This window comes from Gobio gobio (assembly GCF_949357685.1).
Source record: "Gobio gobio genome assembly, chromosome: 4".
NCBI classification, from domain to species: Eukaryota; Metazoa; Chordata; class Actinopteri; order Cypriniformes; family Gobionidae; genus Gobio; species Gobio gobio.
The window spans coordinates 61,387,423-61,407,859 of record NC_137100.1 but is presented as its reverse complement, the minus strand read 5'-3'; the positions used below and the strand labels follow the sequence as shown (position 1 = coordinate 61,407,859).

At 40.1% G+C, this 20,437-nt stretch overlaps 1 protein-coding gene across 2 annotated transcripts in view; it reads left to right on the top strand.

The window, feature by feature from the left end:
- unc5ca (unc-5 netrin receptor Ca) overlaps positions 1–20,437 on the top strand; it is a 244,119-nt gene that overhangs the window by 216,964 nt on the left and 6,718 nt on the right. For both annotated transcript variants that reach the window (XM_079815892.1, XM_079815891.1), the window contains 6 exons: positions 6,982–7,338; positions 7,723–7,810; positions 9,688–9,856; positions 11,892–12,125; positions 12,364–12,510; positions 13,483–13,647. In XM_079815892.1, coding sequence (XP_079672018.1) covers positions 6,982–7,338; positions 7,723–7,810; positions 9,688–9,856; positions 11,892–12,125; positions 12,364–12,510; positions 13,483–13,647 — 1,160 coding nt within the window. The remainder of the gene's footprint in view (positions 1–6,981; positions 7,339–7,722; positions 7,811–9,687; positions 9,857–11,891; positions 12,126–12,363; positions 12,511–13,482; positions 13,648–20,437) is intronic.

The window sequence follows — 20,437 nt, the reverse complement described above, 5'->3', positions numbered from 1 at the left end:
AAATATAACTGATATTGAAACAAAATAACCCAGGCAGTCTCATCTACGAGACGTTTAGGCCTCCATACTGACATCTGGGCTCATAGCTTGCAGGTTTGCTTAGTGGCCTACCAGGCGCTGCAACGATATTTAACAATATTTAACTATTCATTTTTTTTTTTCATTTGATTGGTTCAACCACCACCCGCCCGAATTTAATTACAATATTATTTTTCGTCACGTTTTCGTTATTTTATCCACGGCTGTAACCGCCAACTGCGCATCTCTACTGTGAACTGACAAGACAAAAGTTGAACATTTGGAAGGTGTGTGTCCCATTACATCTGGTGTAAAAGTAACACCGCATTTCAGAAAAAGAACATCATACCAACAGTAAAATATGGTGGTGGTAGTGTGATGGTCTGGGGCTGTTTTGCTGCTTCAGGACCTGGAAGACTTTCTGTGATAAATGGAACCATGAATTCTGCTGTCTACCAAAAAATCCTGAAGGGGAATGTAGGGCCATCTGTTTGTGACCTCAAGCTGAAGCGAACTTGGGTTCTGCAGCAGGACAATGATCCAAAACACACCAGCAAGTCCACCTCTGAATGGCTGAAGGAAAAACAAAAGGAAGACTTTAGAGTGGCCTAGTCAAAGTCCTGACCTGAATCCTATTGAGATGCTGTGGCATGGCAGTCCACGAGTTCGCACTTACATATAATTTATAGAGAGTAATTTAATGCGTATTTGGCGTGCTGTCCGGGGGGAGGGCTTCCAGCTCGGAACTAGGCCCAAACCCAGAGTACCCCCGTATATGTAAGTGGTTTTAGAGTTAAAAGGGGTGGCGAAGGGGTGGTGGAAGGGTTGCTGATAACTGTCAACAAACGGAGGTAGGACTGCTGCGTGTATAAATACCTCTATTGTTGATTAGCTGAGTGCTCTCCACCTGTGTCAATTATCTGAACATGCTTCTCCCGAACCTTGTTAATAAAACATAATTTCATGCTCGAAAACCCTCCAAGTGGGTTGGATGGGCCAAAATTCCTCCACAGCGCTGTAAACGACTCATTGCAAGTTATTGCAAATGCTTGATTGCAGTTGTTGCTGCTAAGGGTGGCTCAACCAGTTAGTTGACTCTTGACAGGAACTCTGCTTCCGCAACGATTACGTATTTCCAGTTATTGTGTGAAAGGTCTAGAGACCCTTTTAACATTTCCGGGTTTCTCAGAGCGGAAGTCGTCATAGTTGGGTCAACTATTATAGTTGTGAATGAGAGAATACATTAAAAAATGTTTGGTGTGCCCATTTGCTCAAATAGCAAAAGAAAAACGCCACAATAGTGATTTCACAACTTTCAAATAGAGGGAAAAAATAGTGAGATTGATAACGGCAGTCAAAAGAGAGAAATAGGTAAATTTTTACCATCACTCCCATAGACGCTGCATTAGAAACGCCCTCACAGCAGTGGTAACTTGTTTTTTTGTAATTTGATGCAAAAGTAATAATATGCAAAGAATTAGTGTTATAAATGTACATACATAAAAACGATGCAGGATTTACGATACTGATGACCGTTAAAACGCATCATCACAGTCTGTAAAAAGGGTCTAGGGCTGAATCCGAAATCTCCCCGTAAACCGTCCTTCACTATTCCCTACGTTAGTCAACTAAAGCCGGGTGCACACTGTGCGATTCATAATAGTCCTTCACGATTGTTCCTTGTCAGGCTGTACGAACATGATCCCCGCTGTAAGCCATGTCACACTGTAAGATCTAAGTAGTCATTAATGTCAGACTGTACGATAGTCATGGCGCGCTAAAAACAGACGCACGCAAGAAAACTCGTCCGGAGTTTTATATCATCAATCAATGACACGTTCTGTGTCTGAGAGCTGCATTACACGCCGGATTGAAATGATGGCTACAAAGAAATCTCAAGCGCTCATTTTGGTCATGGTTTGTCTTGAAAAACGAAGATAATTTGACGGTCGTCGTAGGAGAAGTCACACTGCAGGACCGTGCGCCAAATCTTCTGACACTGCCAGAATTTCGTCTGAGGTCAAATTTGATCACAGCGGTCATTAAAGGGGGGGTGAAATGCTGTTTCATGCATCCTGAGCTTTTTACACTGTTAAAGACTTGGATTCCCATCCTAAACATGGACAAAGTAAAAAAAAAAAAAGTTGGACGTTTGATGGAGTATTTCTGTGCCAAAAATACTCGTTTTTTTTCGAGTATGGGTAGATGTGACGTCAGATGTGCAAAATGTCCTTGTAAGGGCAGTACGGGCTCTTCTCCCAGAAGGGCGCACGTGCGACTAGAGCGAGAGAGCAAACGCTTTAGGGAAGCCGGCCGCCCTGCTGTCATAGGACTTCACGAAATCAACAATGTCACCAAAGACGTGTGTTTTTGGTTGTCATGGCAAGACAACCCTGCACAGCTTCCCAAAGAACCCAGCGTTAATGGGACAGTGGATGGAGTTTGTTTTTCCGGAGCAGCAACAGAGTTGTGCAAGTGTTTGTTTGTTCCCTGAATTTCAGCAACGATAGTTTATAAACAAGGTACAGTTCAACTCCGGATTTGTAGCTCGTCTAATGCTGAAAGATAGAGCGGTCCCAGCGATTAAGGTTCACGGTTGCGCGTTAGAAGCAGGTGGTGAGTAAAACTCACTTCAAATGTCTTTGTGTTGTTAGCTATCGATTCCATTGTTTTTCTATGTAAACATGCATAGCTCAACGCAATAGTTGCGCACGCTCGTCATTCTTTAGCTCCGCCCAAACGATACGCCCCCAGCCGCTCGGCTTTTCTCGGAAAGACTCGTACAGCGTATCTTTCTTTTATAAATATAATAAAACTAAAGACTTTTTGGAGATATGAAGGATGCAATACTACTCTATAGGCAGTCAAGATTGACATGAGATTGACTGAAAATGAGTGTTTCACCCCCCCTTTAATCGGCTGCCGGTGAACATGTCAAACTAACGATCAGAGACTTCCGATTTTAACCTAGGTTCAGAGGAATCTTTTAGGATTTGCAAAATTTGTCTCAGACGGCAAAATCGTGGCCAAAATCGCACAGTGTGCACCCGGCTTAATATAGTTCACTTGAAGGAGTGAATGAAAACGAGTGTGTGAAGTCGGACATTAATTGAGTGTACATCGGTTGTACACTCGTTATTGCAGTGCAATGTGGGATTTGAGGGTATAGGGGGGCGATTTCGGATTCAGCCTAGGATTTGGTGTGGGGGAGGGGTTAGGATTAGGGGTGGGGTTAGGATTAGGCAATCAGGTAGCAACTTCAATGAGGGGGGGTTTAATCATTTGGCAAGGGATCGAAATTCGGCACAACACCGGCACTGATTACATGCAAATCACTATAACGCACATCCTTGAGTGGATTATTGCTTTAGTAAAACATTCAAACGCGCTATTCAGAGAGAATCTCTCTTACTGCTGATTTCAGTCAATGCAACACTTTCAGCAAGGAACTGTGGGAGTGTGTGTGTGTCACCGTAAGACACAGGAATGATTAAAATTCCAATCAAGTGGTGAACGGAATGGAAGGCAGTGTTCCGGTGTTAAATTGTGTGGTGTGTGTGTGTGTGTGTGTGTGAGTGAGAGAGAAACTCAGGTGACATTTCATCTGAAGAACATTAGAATGCCTGTCACTCTCCAACCCGAACAGGTTATCATTAATGAAGAATCGTCGTTCTGCTCGCTCTCGTATTGTCTCGCTTTTCTCCCCATTTTCTCGCTCGTTTCCTCTGTTAATTAAACATGAAGCGGGCTGTAGGTGTAAATGGCACCCTGTCAGGGCGGAAGCGCCGTGCGGAGGACGCTAACGAATGATTTGATAAATACAGAGGTAGATGTTTTGATGGTAAAGCGAGACGTTCCACATCCGTCAGTTCTCCTGTTTTGCTCCGTTGAAGATCTTTCCCGCCAGAGGCTGCAGATTTGGATGCGTTTACATCGGCAGGTGTGATGCAATGCAGTGCGGTTTACACCTTCTCGCCAATCATGATGAATAACTTTAAAGTGAGCATCAGGAGTGTGAGCACTCGCAGTGAGTAATGCTCACACCTGAGTAACTAGAGAGAGAAAGAAAGAGCGCTGGTGTGCAGTGACAATCCTCTGTTTAGTCACTGTTGGAAGCTGAATGTTAATGAGCAATCAGTATGGAGATTACCAGCCGCTGGCTATAAGAGTCCTTTACCAGCTCACACACACACACACACACACACACACACACACTGATTTCATTTCAAAACAGCACACAACAGAAAAACATACAAGGAATAGGTCACCCAAAAAAGTCATTCTGCATTGTGTTATGTTGGTGCAAACACGAATGGCTTTTTGCATTGCACGGATCGCAGAAGGAGATGTTTGGCAGGGTCACAGAGCTTCTCCATTCCAGACAATAAAAGGGGATCTTAGCTATGTTTACATCCAAGTTATGCAGAATATCTCAAAAACATTTATGAATAAAGCAGTGTTTCGTCTGAATGTTGTTTCAAAATTGTCACTTCTAGGGAAATTAAAAAGAAGGCTTTTTTATGTAATGTGTGTGTAGACGAAATGAAACCGGTTATTCTAAATGAAAATAACCAAGTACAATATGTCAGTTTAAATATGAAGAATGACATCGAGCATTCAAAAAGAAATGAATACTTTTATACTGCAAGGATGATGAAAAGGTACAATAAAGACATTTGTAATGTTATAAAACAGTTACTGTTCTTTTGAACTTTCTATTCATCCAAGAATCCAGAAATAAATGTATCACGGTTTCCTCAAAAATATTGGCACAACTGTTTTCAACATTGATAATCATAAATGTTTCTTGAGCAGCAAATCATCATATCAGAATGATTTCTGAAGGATCATGTGACATGGAGTAATGATGCTGAGAATACAGCTTTGATCACAGGAATAAATTACATTTTACAATATATTCACATAGAAAACAGTCATTTTAAATTGAACATTATTAAAAATACAGTAGTGTATTTAATAACCTGATAGATCTAGATGTGTTAAATGGATTTGGCTATAAATCCCTCCCACCCTTCTTCCTTCCATCCATCCATCCCTCCCTCATTCATCCATCCCTCCCTCAACCATCCAACCAAACCTTTCCATCCATCCAACCATCCCTAATCCATCCCTCTATCCATCCCTACCTCCCTCCATCCATCTATCCATTCACCCAACCTTCTCTCCCTCCCTCCCTCCCTCCATCCAACCATCCCCCATCCCTACCTCCATCCATCCAACCAACCATCAATCATCCAACCGTTTCTCCATCCATCCATCCATCCATCCATCCATACATCCATCCATGCCTCTCTCTCCCTCCCTCCCTCCATTCAACCATCCCTCATCCATCCATCCCTCTATCCATCCCTACCTACTAGACATGTGCCGGTAAACGGTAATACGATATACCGCAATAATGAACATGCACAATATTGTTATCGTGGGCACTTCAAAATACCGTGAATAATTATTTATTACGAATTATTCAGATTTTTAGAATGAATTTTAAGAATACTTAACCCATCAACCGTTTAAAATGAACAACACGTCAAAGAGGAACGCACTGATGTAAATAGACCGTGCATGAGCCGAGCACATGGCGGAATGAGGAGACGTGCTGAAGTGCACATTCATTCTTCGACAGCAGAGGGCGCTGACAGAACAGCAGAAATGCAGTCGTTTCCCCAGTAATCATATAACCTAATACATAATACTTAAAGACTTAAGGCTATTCATTTTCAAACTTGAATTTTATATTTTAATCTGGACTAAATGACATGCCCTAGATATTGTTTGAATATGTTCTGACTGTTGTTCAATCACACACTTTACAAGGCTCCAGTATTTAACATTAGTTCCTTCATTAACAAACTGACAATGAAAAATACTTCTAAAGCATGTATTAATCTTAGTTAAATGTACATTTCAGCATGCCTATTGTTCTTTATAATTCTTTTGCACTTTAATCTGTTTTAAATATTTGTTTAATTTATACATTTTTGTGTATTGCTTTATTGTATTTAAATGTTTGGTTCTTTTGTTATAAGAAAGTGATTTAACCTGTTATAGTATGACAACACTTTTTTTGCAACTTATTTCAATATCGTGATAATACCGTATACCGTGATAAAAGCTTCAGCAATTAATCGCAACATGAAAATTTGATACCGGCACATGCCTACTACCTACCTACATCCATCCATCCATCCACCCATCCAACCCTCTCCCTCCATCCATCCATGCCTCTCTCTCTTTCCCTCCCTCCATCCAACCATCCCTCATCCATCCATCCCTCTATCCATCCCTACTTCCCTCCATCCATCCATCCAACCTTCTCTCACTCCCTCCATCCAACCATCCCTCTGTCCATCCCTCCATCCAACCATCTATCATCCAACCTTTTCTCCATCCATCCATCCATCCCTCTCTCCTTCATCCATCCATCCCTCCCTCCCTCCATCCAACCAACCAACCATCCATCCATCCAAACAACCTTCTCTCACTCCCACCCTCCCTCCATCCAACCATCTATCATCCAACCTTTTCTCCATCCATCCATCCATCCATCCATCCCTCTCTCCCTCATCCATCCATCCCTCCATCCATCCAACCAACCAACCATCCATCCATCCATCCATCCATCCATCCAAACAACCTTCTATCACTCCCACCCTCCCGCCATCCATCCAACCAACCATCCCACCCTCCCTCCATCCATCCATCCCTACCTCCATCTATCTATCCATCCAGCCATCCATCCAACCTTCTATCACTCCCACCCTCCCTCTATCCATCCATCCATCCATCCAACATCCATTCATCCATCCATCCAACATCCATTCATCCAATCTATCCATCCATCCATCCTCAATCATCCGTCCGTACGTACGTACATACATACATACATACATAATCCATTTTATAGTAATTTCATGTGTGTGTGTGTGTGTGTGTCTGCAGCGGATTTGCTGGCCGCAACCCCTGACCTGTCCACAGCGGCGGCGCTGTATCGTGGTCCAGTTTATGCCCTCCATGACATCTCAGACAAAATCCCCATGACCAGCTCCCCTCTGCTGGAGCCGCTGCCGCTTCCCAACCTCAAGATCAAAGTCTACAACTCCTCCGGCACGGTGACCCCTCAAGAGGACATGACCTCTGACCTCTCCGCCACCCTTTCCCCCAAAGTCACCCACTCTCTTTTGGACAGCGACCCCATGACCCCACGCAACCAGACGCTGGCACGCACACGGGATCCCACGTGCACAGCGTTAGGGTCGTTTAACTCGCTGGGAGGTCATCTGATCATTCCCAACTCAGGTGAGATCGCACAGGCATGCACACACATCTCATTTATGAATGATTTATGATGCACAATCACACTCTGGTCCTCACTGAGTGTCCAGCATATTTACGAATCACCGTGTGATGTAATTTATGATGATTAATTGATTGTGTTGATAGTCCTACATTAGTCTAATTAAGGCATATGGCTGGAATGGATTCCAGTAAGATGCAATGGAAATGTCACATTCACAATCTCGTGCTGAGGATGCAGTGACAGTGATAAATTAATCGAGAGGATGGCAGGATCAGCGGGAACTAGTAATTCATGTTATGAACTGACACATAACACTCTGACATCTGTCTGTCTGTCTGTATGTCTGTTTATCTATCCATCTATCCGTCTATCTAATCTATCAGGTGTGAGTTTGTTGGTTCCAGCTGGTGCGATTCCTCAGGGTCGTGTGTACGAGATGTTTGTGACCGTACAGAGGACAGAGAGCATGAGGTAAAAAAACACACACACACACACACACACACACACACACACACATTGGGTTTTCATGTTTTATGGGGACTTCCATAGGCGTAATGGTTTTTATACCGTACATACCGTATATTCTATCCCCCTACACTGCCCCTGCCCCTAAACCTAACCCTCACAGGAGACATTCTGCATTTTTACATTTTCAAAAAACATCACTTAGTCTGATTTATAAGATGTTTTCCTCATGGGGACCTAAAAATGTCCCCACAAGGATGAGGATTTCGGATATTGCCATCTTTGTGGGGACATAACGTAGGGATTACCAGTCCACACACACACACACACACACACACAAACTGGTATAGTTGGTTTACAGGGACCTTCCATAGGTGTACTGTTTTTAATATTGTACAAACCATATATTCTATCCCCTTACACTAAACCTACCCATCACACAAAACAACACACACACACACACACACACACACACCTCACTGAGTGGAGGAATGGTGTTGTTTTCCAGGTAGAATATTATAAATTCCCAACATTTTACACATCACCTATGTAAAAATGGCATGAATGTGTTAAATGCTTAAAGGTCCTGTTCTTCGTGATCCCATTTTTCAAACTTTAGTTAGTGTGTAATGTTGCTGTTAGAGCATAAATAATACCTGTAAAATTATAAAGCTCAAAGTTCAATGCCAAGCGAGATATTTTATTTAACAGAAGTTCCCTTTCAAAGCCTACAGCGAACGGCCGGTTTGGACTACATCTCTGTACATCCTGCTTTAATGACGTCAGTAGAACAGTTTGTTGACTAACCTCCGCCCACAAGAATACGCAAAAAAGGGGGCGTGGTCTTGTTGCTCCCGCGTGGAGAATAGGAAGTGTTGCGTTCGGTTGCGTTTGTAGAGTGTGTTTGTCGCCATGTCGTCGAGACGCTGTTATTTTCATCCCGGAGTCAAATCACCTTTGTTTGGCTTTCCCAGGGACGCTGTACTTAGAGATCATTGAGCGCATGCATCTCCGTTATGGTGAGAGGCGCGACCTTTCCGGTAACGTGCGCTCTGCGTGCCCTAAGCTGCTGTCCAATCACAACACGGGAACCGCTGGCACAATCAGAACTCGTTACGTATTTCTGAAGGAGGGACTTCATAGAATAAGGAAATTCTCAAGCCGTTTTGAGGACAGTGAAAACAGCAGTATACAGATAAGTACATTGTGTGAAAAATATTGTGTTTTTTTACACGCGAAACATGAACACATGTTATATTGCACACTGTAAACACAATCAAAGCTTCAAAAAAACACGAAAAACGGGACCTTTAATTAAACGCTACCATTTAAAGGTTCGAGATGTACACATTGGGGCGGCAGTGGCTCAGTAGTTCATATAAGTTGTCTACAAACCGGAAGGTTGGTGGTTCAATCACCTGAACAAGTGTCGAGGTGTCCATGAGCAAGACACCGTCGAGCTGGATGGCGCCTTGCATGGCTGACACCGCCGTTGGTGTATGAATGGGTGGATGTGAGGCAATATGTAAAGCGCTTTTGATGGCCATGGGTCTGTTGAAAGCACTATATAAATGCAGTCCATTTACCATTACATATATAAAATATAAAGAAATTAATACTTAATACAAAAAAGACATTTAGAATGTTGCAAACGATTTCTATTTCAAATAAATGCTGATCTTTTGAACTCTCTGTTCATCAAAGAATCCTGAAATGTAATAATGAGTATCATTATTAATAATTGAGCACCAAGTTTACTTTTCCCAAACTTTTAACTGGTAGATGAATTCATTATTATCTTTCAAACAGTGCTGGTTGTCGTTGAGTGTGCTACTGTACCTTCTGACGTAGGCAAATGTCTTAAATATTCCTGTCTTTCTCAGGCCAGCGGTCGGTGACGGGGAGGCGGTGCTCAGTGCTGTGGTCAGCTGCGGTCCCGCGGGCGCTCTGTTGACCCGTCCCGTCATCCTAACTCTACACCACTGCTCGTACGCCCACTCTGACAACTGGCAAATCATCCTCAAGAGCCACACGCAGCAGGACCAATGGGAGGTGAGGAATTTTAATACGGGCCTATAGGACAGCCAGTGGCTGAATGAAAGCATCACAGCGAGAGGAATCAGGTCAGGGAAACTCTGGAGATGAGCTGCTCCATTTCAATAAACTACTTATCCTGCAGAGAGAGGGAAACATGACTGGAAAATAAATGTAACTATCAGTGAAGGCAGGCAGGGTAAATTGGCCTGCTGTGCATGGCAGGGTTCTACAAATAGACAACACAAAATTCAATTATTGCAAGAGTGGAGTGGGAAAAAGGATGGGGTGTATTTATCAGGAGGAATCTGCTTCCTTTATCAGGGCCGGGATTCCCTCACAATGTATGTGTGGACAGGTTTTTATTTCTATGGGGACCAAGTGTCCTGAAGAACCCGCGTTGTGGGGATATAGAAAACTTGCCAAAAATATCAAAAGAAATATTTATGTTGTGCAAAGAAAGTGAAACCTATTTTTAGGACTTTTAAAAGTGTTTGCATTTTGATGTTATTTTTATGATGGTTCAGTACAACCCTCCTCCACCCACAAAAATGACTATAAGAAAAAAATATAAATCATATATAATTAAATTGTAAGTATTTTTTACATCATTGGTTGTACTGCCTTTAATTTATTAAGATTAAAAATGTAAAACATTGTATTAAAAATGCTTTTTACAGTATGTTTTATGAGGATAAATATTGATGTAATCTATTTGTCTTGTATATGAATTGCTGTTGAATATGTTTCCGTCTTGGGAAGCACTTTGTTTGTGCTGCTTGACAAGAGAAGTTAATTTATTATTTTTTATTAATTTTATATTTCCTTTAATGATTAAAATAAAAATAAAATACATGATTAATGATCATTTTAAGGAATTTAATTATAAGGGGAAAATTGATTAATTTAATGCAACAGAATTTTGGTTAATGTTTGGAATGTGGTTAATCACTAATAATATGAATTGCTTTATTTAAAATTAATAATTTTATTCCACTTGTGTGTGTGTGTGTGTGTGTATATAGATGTATAGTATATAACGATGGATGGATGGATGGATGGATGGACGAACGGATGGATGGACAGATAGATAAATGATAGATGGGTGCATGGATGGATGGATGAATGGACAGATGGACAAATAAATGGATGGACAGATAGCTAAATGATAGATGGATGGAAAGACAGACGAACGGATGGATGGACAGATAGATAAATGATGGATGGATGGATGGATGGATGGATGGATGGATGACTGGACAGATGGACAATGGATGGATGGACAAACGAATGAATGGACAGATAGATAGATAAATGATAGATGAATGAATGGACAGACGGACAAACAAATGGATGGACAGATAGATAAATGATAGCTGGACAGACAGACGAACGGATGGATCGATAAATGATGGATGGATGGATGAATGGACAGATGGACGATGGATGGATGGACAGATAGATAGATAAATAATGGATGGAGGATGAATGGACAGATGGACAATGGATGGATGGACAAATGAATGGATGGACAGATAGATAAATGATAGATGGATGGATGGACGAACAGACGGATAGACAGATCGATAAATGATGGATGGATGGATAAATGGAAAGATGGACAATGGATGGATGGATGAATGGACAAACTGACAAAGAAGGGATGGAAAGATAGATTAATGATAGATGGATGGATGGACGGATAGATAAATGATAGATTGATGGCTGGATGGATGAATGGACAGACAGATGAACGGATGGATGGATAGATAAATGATAGATGGATGGCTGGATGGATGGATGAATGGACAGACGGACGAACGGATCGGATGGACGGACAGACAGATAAATGATAGATGGATGGCTGGATGGATAGATGGACAGACGGACGAACGGATGGATGGACAGATAGATAAATGATAGATGGATGGATGGACAGACGGACACACAGACAAGTTTATCCATCCAATAGTGTGGATAAGTGTGTGATAGATTTCTCCATGTATGTCTGACTGTGACTGCTGAGACACTGATGTGTGTATTCTGTGTCCAGGACGTGGTGGTGGTTGGAGAGGAGAACTTCACTACTTCCTGTTACGTGCAGCTGGGAGAGGAGGCCTGTCACATCCTGACCGAGACTCTGGGATCCTACTGTCTGATTGGCCAGAGCATCTGTCCGTCAGCGGCTAAGCGAATCAAACTGGCCGTCTTTGGGCCTGTGGTCACATCAGGTCTAGACTATCACATCAGAGTGTACTGCCTCGATGACACGCAGGACACACTCAAAGTGCGTAAAAAACACCTTTCTGGCTTTCACTTAGGAATTTTCTTTCTTTCTTTTCTTTCATTTAGTTTTTCTGGATCATTTCCCACCCTCACTAACCTTTAGAATTAAAGTTTGCACACTCTTTTATTTAAAAAGATAATAAGAGGCTTTTGAAATGTGCATGGCTAAGATTGTGTTACAAATGGTGCAGTGTAAATGTTCTGTGTGTGTGTGTGTGTGTGTGTGTGTGTGTGCACAGGAGGTGCTGCAGATAGAAAAGCAGATCGGCGGGAAACTACTCGATGAACCAAAGTCTCTGAACTTCAGTCACAGCAACCACAACCTGAGACTGTCAATACATGACATCCACTCTCAGTGGAAGAGCAAACTACTCACCAAATACCAGGTGAAGAAACAACGCTTTATTACAAGCATGTTTCATGCTTTGAATTATAAAGATATTCTTCATGTCAAGTCAAGATTCACTTTCATTTCGGTTACGATATTGTCAGGGACTAGATCTACTGGAAGAATGACGTTTAATGAGGGCCAGAAGGCATTTCTTAATATAACATTTAATATTACTTAATATAAATATAATTTATCATTATTATATTATATTTATCATTATTATTATAAAAAATATAAACAGACTTCAATATTTATATTATAATATAATTTATTATTATTATAAAAATATTTACAGACTTGCATATTCATATTTGTTATTTATTTATTATATCATGTCATTTAATATAACGTTTAATCGTTAGTAAACGTCTTAATTTTTGTAGAATTATTGTTATTATTATTATAAAATATATACAGACTGCCATATTAATATTAGTTAATTATTTACTATAATATAACATATAAAGTAATTTAATATTACTTAATTTTAATATAATTATTATTATTATTATTAATAAATATATACAGATGCCAGTTCATTATAATTATTTATTTTAATTTTATATAGTATAAAACGTAATATAAAGTAATTTAACATTACTTAATTTTATATATATACAACCTTTAATATTGTTATTAATTATTTTACTTTTTTTATTTAAGTGTTTAAGTTAATATAACATTTAATATAGTCGTTTATTGCTTAGTTTATTTAATATAATTTGTTGTTATTATTATTATTAAATATATACAGAAATCAAGTAAAGAGGTAGCCTGATAATATGGTCATAATATTCTATATTAATAAATATATAAAAATGTTACTATTATACAGATTCACATTAATTTTAATGATTTTAATGTATTTAATATTTGAATTGGTTATTAGTATTATGACATGTACAGAGGTAAGTAATGTGTGTGTGTGTGTGTGTGTGTGTGTGTGTGTGTGTGTGTGCGCGCGCAGGAGCTGTGTTTCTCTCAGGTGTGGAGCGGATCCGTGCGGCGGCTGCACTGCTCCTTCGCTCTGGAGCGTCAGAGTGTGAGTGTGTGTGAGCTGTGCTGTAAGCTGTGCGTCAGACAGGTGGAGGGAGAAGGTCAGATCTTCCAGCTCTACACCACCCTGAGCGAGGTACAGAAACATGCCCTCTCACGCCCTCTGCTGTCATCACTCACACTGCCTCTTTAGATCCAGCCTACCCGACCAACCAGAGCAATGCCCTGGTCGTTTCTGCACACAAAATATATATTTTGGATATTGGCATGAATATGATTTCGTAGCTTGTTGCTGTGCATTCTAGTGGATGACTGTTTGGGGCAGCCTTTGTGTGTCTATGATGCCTACAGATGCTGTCTAGGTAGGCAGCTCACTGGGGTTTGGAACGGATCCATCCTCTCCTCCGGTCTTTCCATCACTCCCCATGTGTTTGCGTCTCTGGAGAAGAGGCTGTTTCTGTTTAATCCATCTGACGGGCTGTGAGAAGAGCCTCAGCTGCTCTTCACACCCTCACTTGTCTGTCTATACATCACTAAGGGTTTTCACCGAGCCGCTGTGTTTTTCTCTCTCCGGCTTTAATCAGTGTGTCTAATTAAGAACAGCACAGATTGGTTAACATTATAGATGGATGCATTGCGATGAATTGAGTCCTTCTGGGCTGCGGAAGCGTCTGTCAGACTGATGTTCGGCCTCTTCAGGCACTGTTTTCAATGCATCTGTTGTTTTAAATAGATTGAGAGCATTTATTGATCAAAGATGCACATTTTGTTATGCTTGTACAATAATATTACATTAAATGGGAAGATTTTATGAGGCTTTGGCTTTCTTTTAAAGTTTTTGTCGGTGTGGCTTTGCACTTGTCTGCCATCACCAGACCGAGCTCAATTTAAGATTGAACATTGGTCTGGGGAGTCTGCTCTGTATTTTCTACTGCACAAGAGGCGTGATCAACGGGCATAGTTCAAATGACTCTGTACGCAATTGGATAGTCCTTCAACCAATCAGACCACAAGAGGCGTGATCAACAACGGGTTACCATCCTTCGCTTCTCTACCCGTCATCGTGTTAAACCTGCCAATAGCTCGCCAGGTAGATAAGCTAGTCTGTGATTGGTTCCCGCAAAAGTGTAAAAAATCGCCGGTTTAACCAGTCTAGCTTTGCACATAATATTTGGGTAATTTTCTTGAGAAATGATACTTGTACATTAGTAATAAATGGAATGAAATAGAAATCAAATTTTAAAACCTGGCTTCAGTTTTCCGCCCATTTCTGATAACTTCATAACTTTAAATTTTTTTGTGCAAAATGATACACTGTTCAAAGTTAGAGGACTTTCTTATGCTCACCAAGACTGCATTTATTTTTTTAAATACAGTAAAAACAGTTAATATAAAATATTTGTAATAAAATGTGAAATATTATTTTAATTTCAAATAGCTGTTTTCTATTGTAATACAATTAAAGATGTAATTTATTCCTGTGATCAAAGCTGAATTTTCAGCATCATTACATTACTCCAGTCTTCGGTGTCTGTGACGAGATCTCGCAAGACTAAATTGTGACGAGATTTCTCGTTGAGGTGAAAAGCGGTCTTATCATGTCATATTGTCATGACCTGGTCATGACGGAGTGTGAGGGTGAAGTTAGGATAGAATATGCCAACGCTACGTTTACACTACACCTCCACTCTAGTTTTGCTTTTTATAGAAATAAAAACAATTTAATTCAGGTGGATAACAGTCGTTTCAATTCCATCAGCTCATCCAACACGAGCTGTTCAAGTCATACATCGTGTGCAGCACTGATCACGTGACGAGAAGACATTGAGCGAGTGTTATGAGTGTGTTATGTATCAGGCCGTGTGTCCACCAAAGCGTTTTTATCCGGCTGAAAACGCTAGGCGCTCTGCAGAAAACGTCTCGCTTGAGAGCGTTTTTTTCAGTTGAGACTCTTTGCTTGTTATGATACGGAATATCCGCGGAAGTTACTAGTATCTCGTTTCACAGATAGTGTGTTTCTGTATTGATTCTATATAAAAATGCAGATACAATGTAAAGTATTTGCTCTGACTCTTGTTTTAAATGATTTTCTTCCGTTATTATACTGCTTGTTTTCATCTGTTGACGTTGTACAGTACAAGCAGAATGCTGCGGTTGGTCGGTGTTGTATTTGTCCCGCCCCTCCTCCACTGTGATTGGACGGCTGGGTGAAAAGTGACAGTGATGAGCGCTTCAACTCTCGGCGACCAGTAAAAAACGCTGAGCGTGAAATACTCGTTCAGCGCCTCGTTACACTCGTTAAAAACAATTGAATATGCCAGCCAGCCGCATGAAAAAACACTTTGGTGGACACACGGCCTTAGTGAAGCGCTCGCATTGAGCGTGTGTTACGAGTGTTTGTTACATGTTAGTGGACTGGACCGTGGCGGAGGATGCGTCAGACTTATATTTTAAAATGCGCGATCAGCTCAAGCCTGTAGCGCTCCTCTCAGAAACTGAAGCCTCCGCGCCTCGATCGCCCCCAGGTGGCTGGTCCCAGTATAGCTCATAACCTCCGCCCGCTGTGTTTTCTAATGGACACGAGACAATTAAACAATTCAATTACACTTCAAATAATTGTTTCCTAAAGATGGTTTCTGTCAATGTAGGCAGTTTTTATCATGATTTTTATCATAGCTGATTTCATTTCAAGTGTTTTTTTTTTTAAATAAGTTTAGTTTGAGTTAGTTATTTGATGCTATAAAAACGGGGGGTGTGACGTCATGATTGACAGCTGAGATTGACGGCTTCTCTGAGTGAAGTCGTCACTGAGGCACTAACAGACTTTTTGGAGGATTTTTGGGAGGAGATGGGAGCTTTAGCTTTAATTTCTACATTTCCATAACTCTTTATTTCACACCGACATAACATAATCTGCGAGAGTGGGGGCGGGGTTTTGATATCGCGCTTCCTGCTCTCTACTGCGCAGACTCTGTCCCAAATCTGCGCAAGATGTCAGAGCCATATTCGGACCTCTGGAGGCTTCAACTACTTTAGCAGAAGCCAATGAAGTCACTTCGTCCATATTTTTTTACGCTCTATGGTTCAGCACCACCACTATTCACAGAGTATGAACGATCGCCAAATTGAAAGTAAACGGAGCGTGCATTACAGTGCTCGTTGTCTTTTACTGCATATGATAATTCATACTCAGAAAGTAGAACTGAAATTACATTCATTATAAAATGATAAGTTAAAACATTTTAAATGCACCTGCAAACATTTTTCTAGTCATGTATTTCGTCAATGAGGATTTCTTAAAAAATACTTTGTAAAAATCTTGTCTCGTGAGATAAGCGTCTCGTCACACCCCCAGTCTTCAGTGTCACATTATCCTTCTGAAATCATTCTAATATGATGATTTGCTGCTTAAAAAACATTTAAAACAATCTCATATTTCTGTGGAAACCGTGATACATTTTTTTCAAGATTCTTTGATGAATAGAAAGTTCAAAAGAACAGCATTTATTTGAAATATACATCTTTTGTAACATTATAAATGTCTTTACTCTCACTTTTGATCAATTCAATGTCTACTGCTGAATAAAAGTATTCATTTATTTTAAATAATATCTTACTGAAACTTTTGATAATGTACATAACCATAAAAAGAATAGTAAAACAGTGATTGTCATCTCTAGTAATGATTTTTTGCCTGTTTAGATGTGAATGTTTTTGTCGAAAGTAATGATTTAGTAATATTTTTATATTCTCTTTCACTCAAATGCAAGGCGACTGGTCTCATATCCTCCAGTTTTATTCTTATAGATGTACAAAAGCAGAAGCATATTTGGTGGTGTTGGTTTTTGCGAATAATATCATTTAATTAAAGCGCCTCCTCCATGCGCACTCACACACAATTGAGATTTCAGCTCGGATTTTAATGCATTCGAAATGTCAGTCGATATTATTTCCGAGAAGCAAAGTATATCTCCAGCAGTGAAACAGGCTTGATGCAGTGAGAGCTTTTATAAATACCATAAGAGCAGCCGAACTCTGGGGGGTGACTGATGCGGATTCAGTCACTCTCAATCTGGTATTTTATACGTATGAAGATGCATGCGAGCAGCGAGCCTTTCAAACGAACAAACACACGTTATAACACAAGTGTCAGTGATCAGAAGTGTTATTAGTCTCTGTTTATCATTAAGAATTACAAGCTCATAACCCGCCATCACATTAAATGTACATTTTAGGTTGAGAATGCTTATGTAATAATGTTGAAAGTATAGTGAGGGAAGGAGACAGGGTCGGCTTGCTGGGACTCGTGTGTTTATTAACAATTCTCTCAGTTCACAAATAAAGGTGCGCTGTCCGTGCTTTCAAACTCAAGTTCAGTCTCAGTCTCTGTATAACGATAACACGCGTGCTCTCCCCAGCTTTCTCTCTCACGTCCACACGAGTCCACAGCTTCTCTCTCTCCCCGCTTCCTGTTTCCGTCAGGCTTTATCCAGTCTCGCCACGCCAATCACTGCAACGAGACACAGGTGAATGTCATCCTGGACTTGACCCACTTATGTACCGCTCGTCACCTGACTCTTCTCTCCCGTTGCCGACCTCGGCTTATATTCAGGGCTTGACATTCACTTTTGCCCAGCAGTCACAATGGCTCGTGGTTTTCCAAAGTTACTAGCCACTCTGCATTTTCACTGGCCACAATTTTGACATTGATACCATGGAAATAAACTGGCATTTGTGACCACAAAATCAGTCATAACTCATAAGGGTAAATTTTTTGAAATCATCTGAAAGCTGAATAAATATGGGCAATATTTGACCGAGATACAACTATTTGGAATCTGAGGGTGCAAAAAAAAAAAGCTGTCTTTTAAAGTCTTTTAAAGTTGTCAAAAATTAAGTGATTAGCAAATGCATATTACTAATAATAATGCATTTTTGATATATTTACAGTAGGAAATGTACCAAATATCTTCATGCAACATGATCTTTACTTAACCCTCTGGTACTCTCATTTCTGACCGGAAAATTTTCTGTTTTGAAATGTTAAAAATCACTGCTTCATCAATGCTTTTCTAGCATTAGGTATGTAAACACACAAAAAAATTGGGGTCATGATTCGAGCATGCTAATTGGTCGTAAAAAAAAAAAAGTAGCGTCGACCATAGGAAATGAATGGGAAATCGGCAAAAATACAAAAAGTCTATATTTGCGAATATTTGCGTGTACAATCTACAAATCGGCCACGATGCTGAAAAAAAGCACACAGCAGTAAAGGGGTGACACTCTAAAACATCAAGAGTGTGATATTGACACATCCACTCACACACACACACTTAAACACACACACACACCTATGAAAAACTGAACCTATTAACCACATTTAGAATTTTTAAAAATCACTTGGTGACTTTTCTAACATTAGGTATGTAAACACACAAAATTTGAGGGCATGATTCGAGCATGCAAAGTGGTCATACAAAAAATACTCCCACTTGTGCTCTTCAGTCAAAAATGACACCATAGGAAATGAATGGCAAATCTGCAAAAACACAAATTCACAGAAAAAAATCTATATTTCTAACAAACAAAAAAATATCTAAAACTTTATAATGAATAGTCTTTGAGATTTTTTTAAATATATATTCAAATCCATCAACAAAAAAAAATGTTTAAATGTGTTCAAAACAGAACTAGGGAATTCTCCATAGAGACCTCTAGTGATTACACCCATGGTTGTATGATTTCTTAAATAATTCCAAAAGAGGGCGCTAATCTGCCTTCAAAAAAAATATTTTTTATTTTATTTTTTATCTATTTTAACCTGAAATACAGCAATAATTAAATTTCATTACAGCAATAGTTTCATTTTTAGGTGTCTGGTCACTTATGACCGGGAAGACAATCAATGAAACCCCTAAACGAAGAGCACCAGAGGGTTAATATCCTAATGATTTTTAGCATAAAAGTATCAAGTATTAGTATCAAGATGCATGTTGACTAAATTCAAGCATTAAAGAGAAAACAGTGTCTTCACTTTTATCTTTTTACACATTCATTTCCCACATATAATTGAATGAGGAAAGGAAAAACTAAAGAAAACAGCAACAACAGACTAGCATGTTGACTATTTGAACATAAATGTTGCTCTCCTTTCTTTCTGGCCAGCAAATTTCTCAATGACTCTCTGATTAAAGTCAGTCATCTCAGTAGTGTCATGACGTTTGCATTGTTCAGTCAGATATTTGAGGACTCTTACCCCCGTTGTTGTCCACAAAACTTCAGTACCGACACTTAGAAATAAAAGACAGGGAAAGCAATAAAGTGCATTGCTAACAACACATCCAGCCAGCCACTTACGTTTCTCATAACAAGCGCGTGAAACTCCGAGTGCAGCTGCGTCCAGTCACTGGCCGGCTGCTGCTGGATTTGTAAATCGCCTTTAGTCCGATTTTTTTTCTTCCAACGAACGCCTTGTGAAATAATTTGTTTTAACTGCTGCCATCTCTACGAAACTGATCATCCTAATAAGGTTTTGGCGGAGTCGGAGTGACTGTGTCGCCCGCGCACTTTCGCTTTAGTGGCCAAGAGTGTAAAGTTGAATGACAGGTGACGAGAACCAATCAGATTGGATAAAATAACACGCATCCAATTCTGATTCGCCAGGGACACAATGACCTGCGTCCGAAGGAGGATCTTTAAGAACCAATTAGAGACCAGCTTCAGGTCACATGCTGCCGTATATTTTTAGACTCAGATAGACGTCCATTTGTCCGGCGTCCCTCACGCATGAAACATATTGAAGAACATATAAAATAGTTAACCCATCAAAGCCAGTTTTTATTAAATGCTGAGGCTCTTAATAACAGCCGGCACATCGTATGAGTAAACTATTTTATTTTTATATAATTTTTGTATACATGTATATT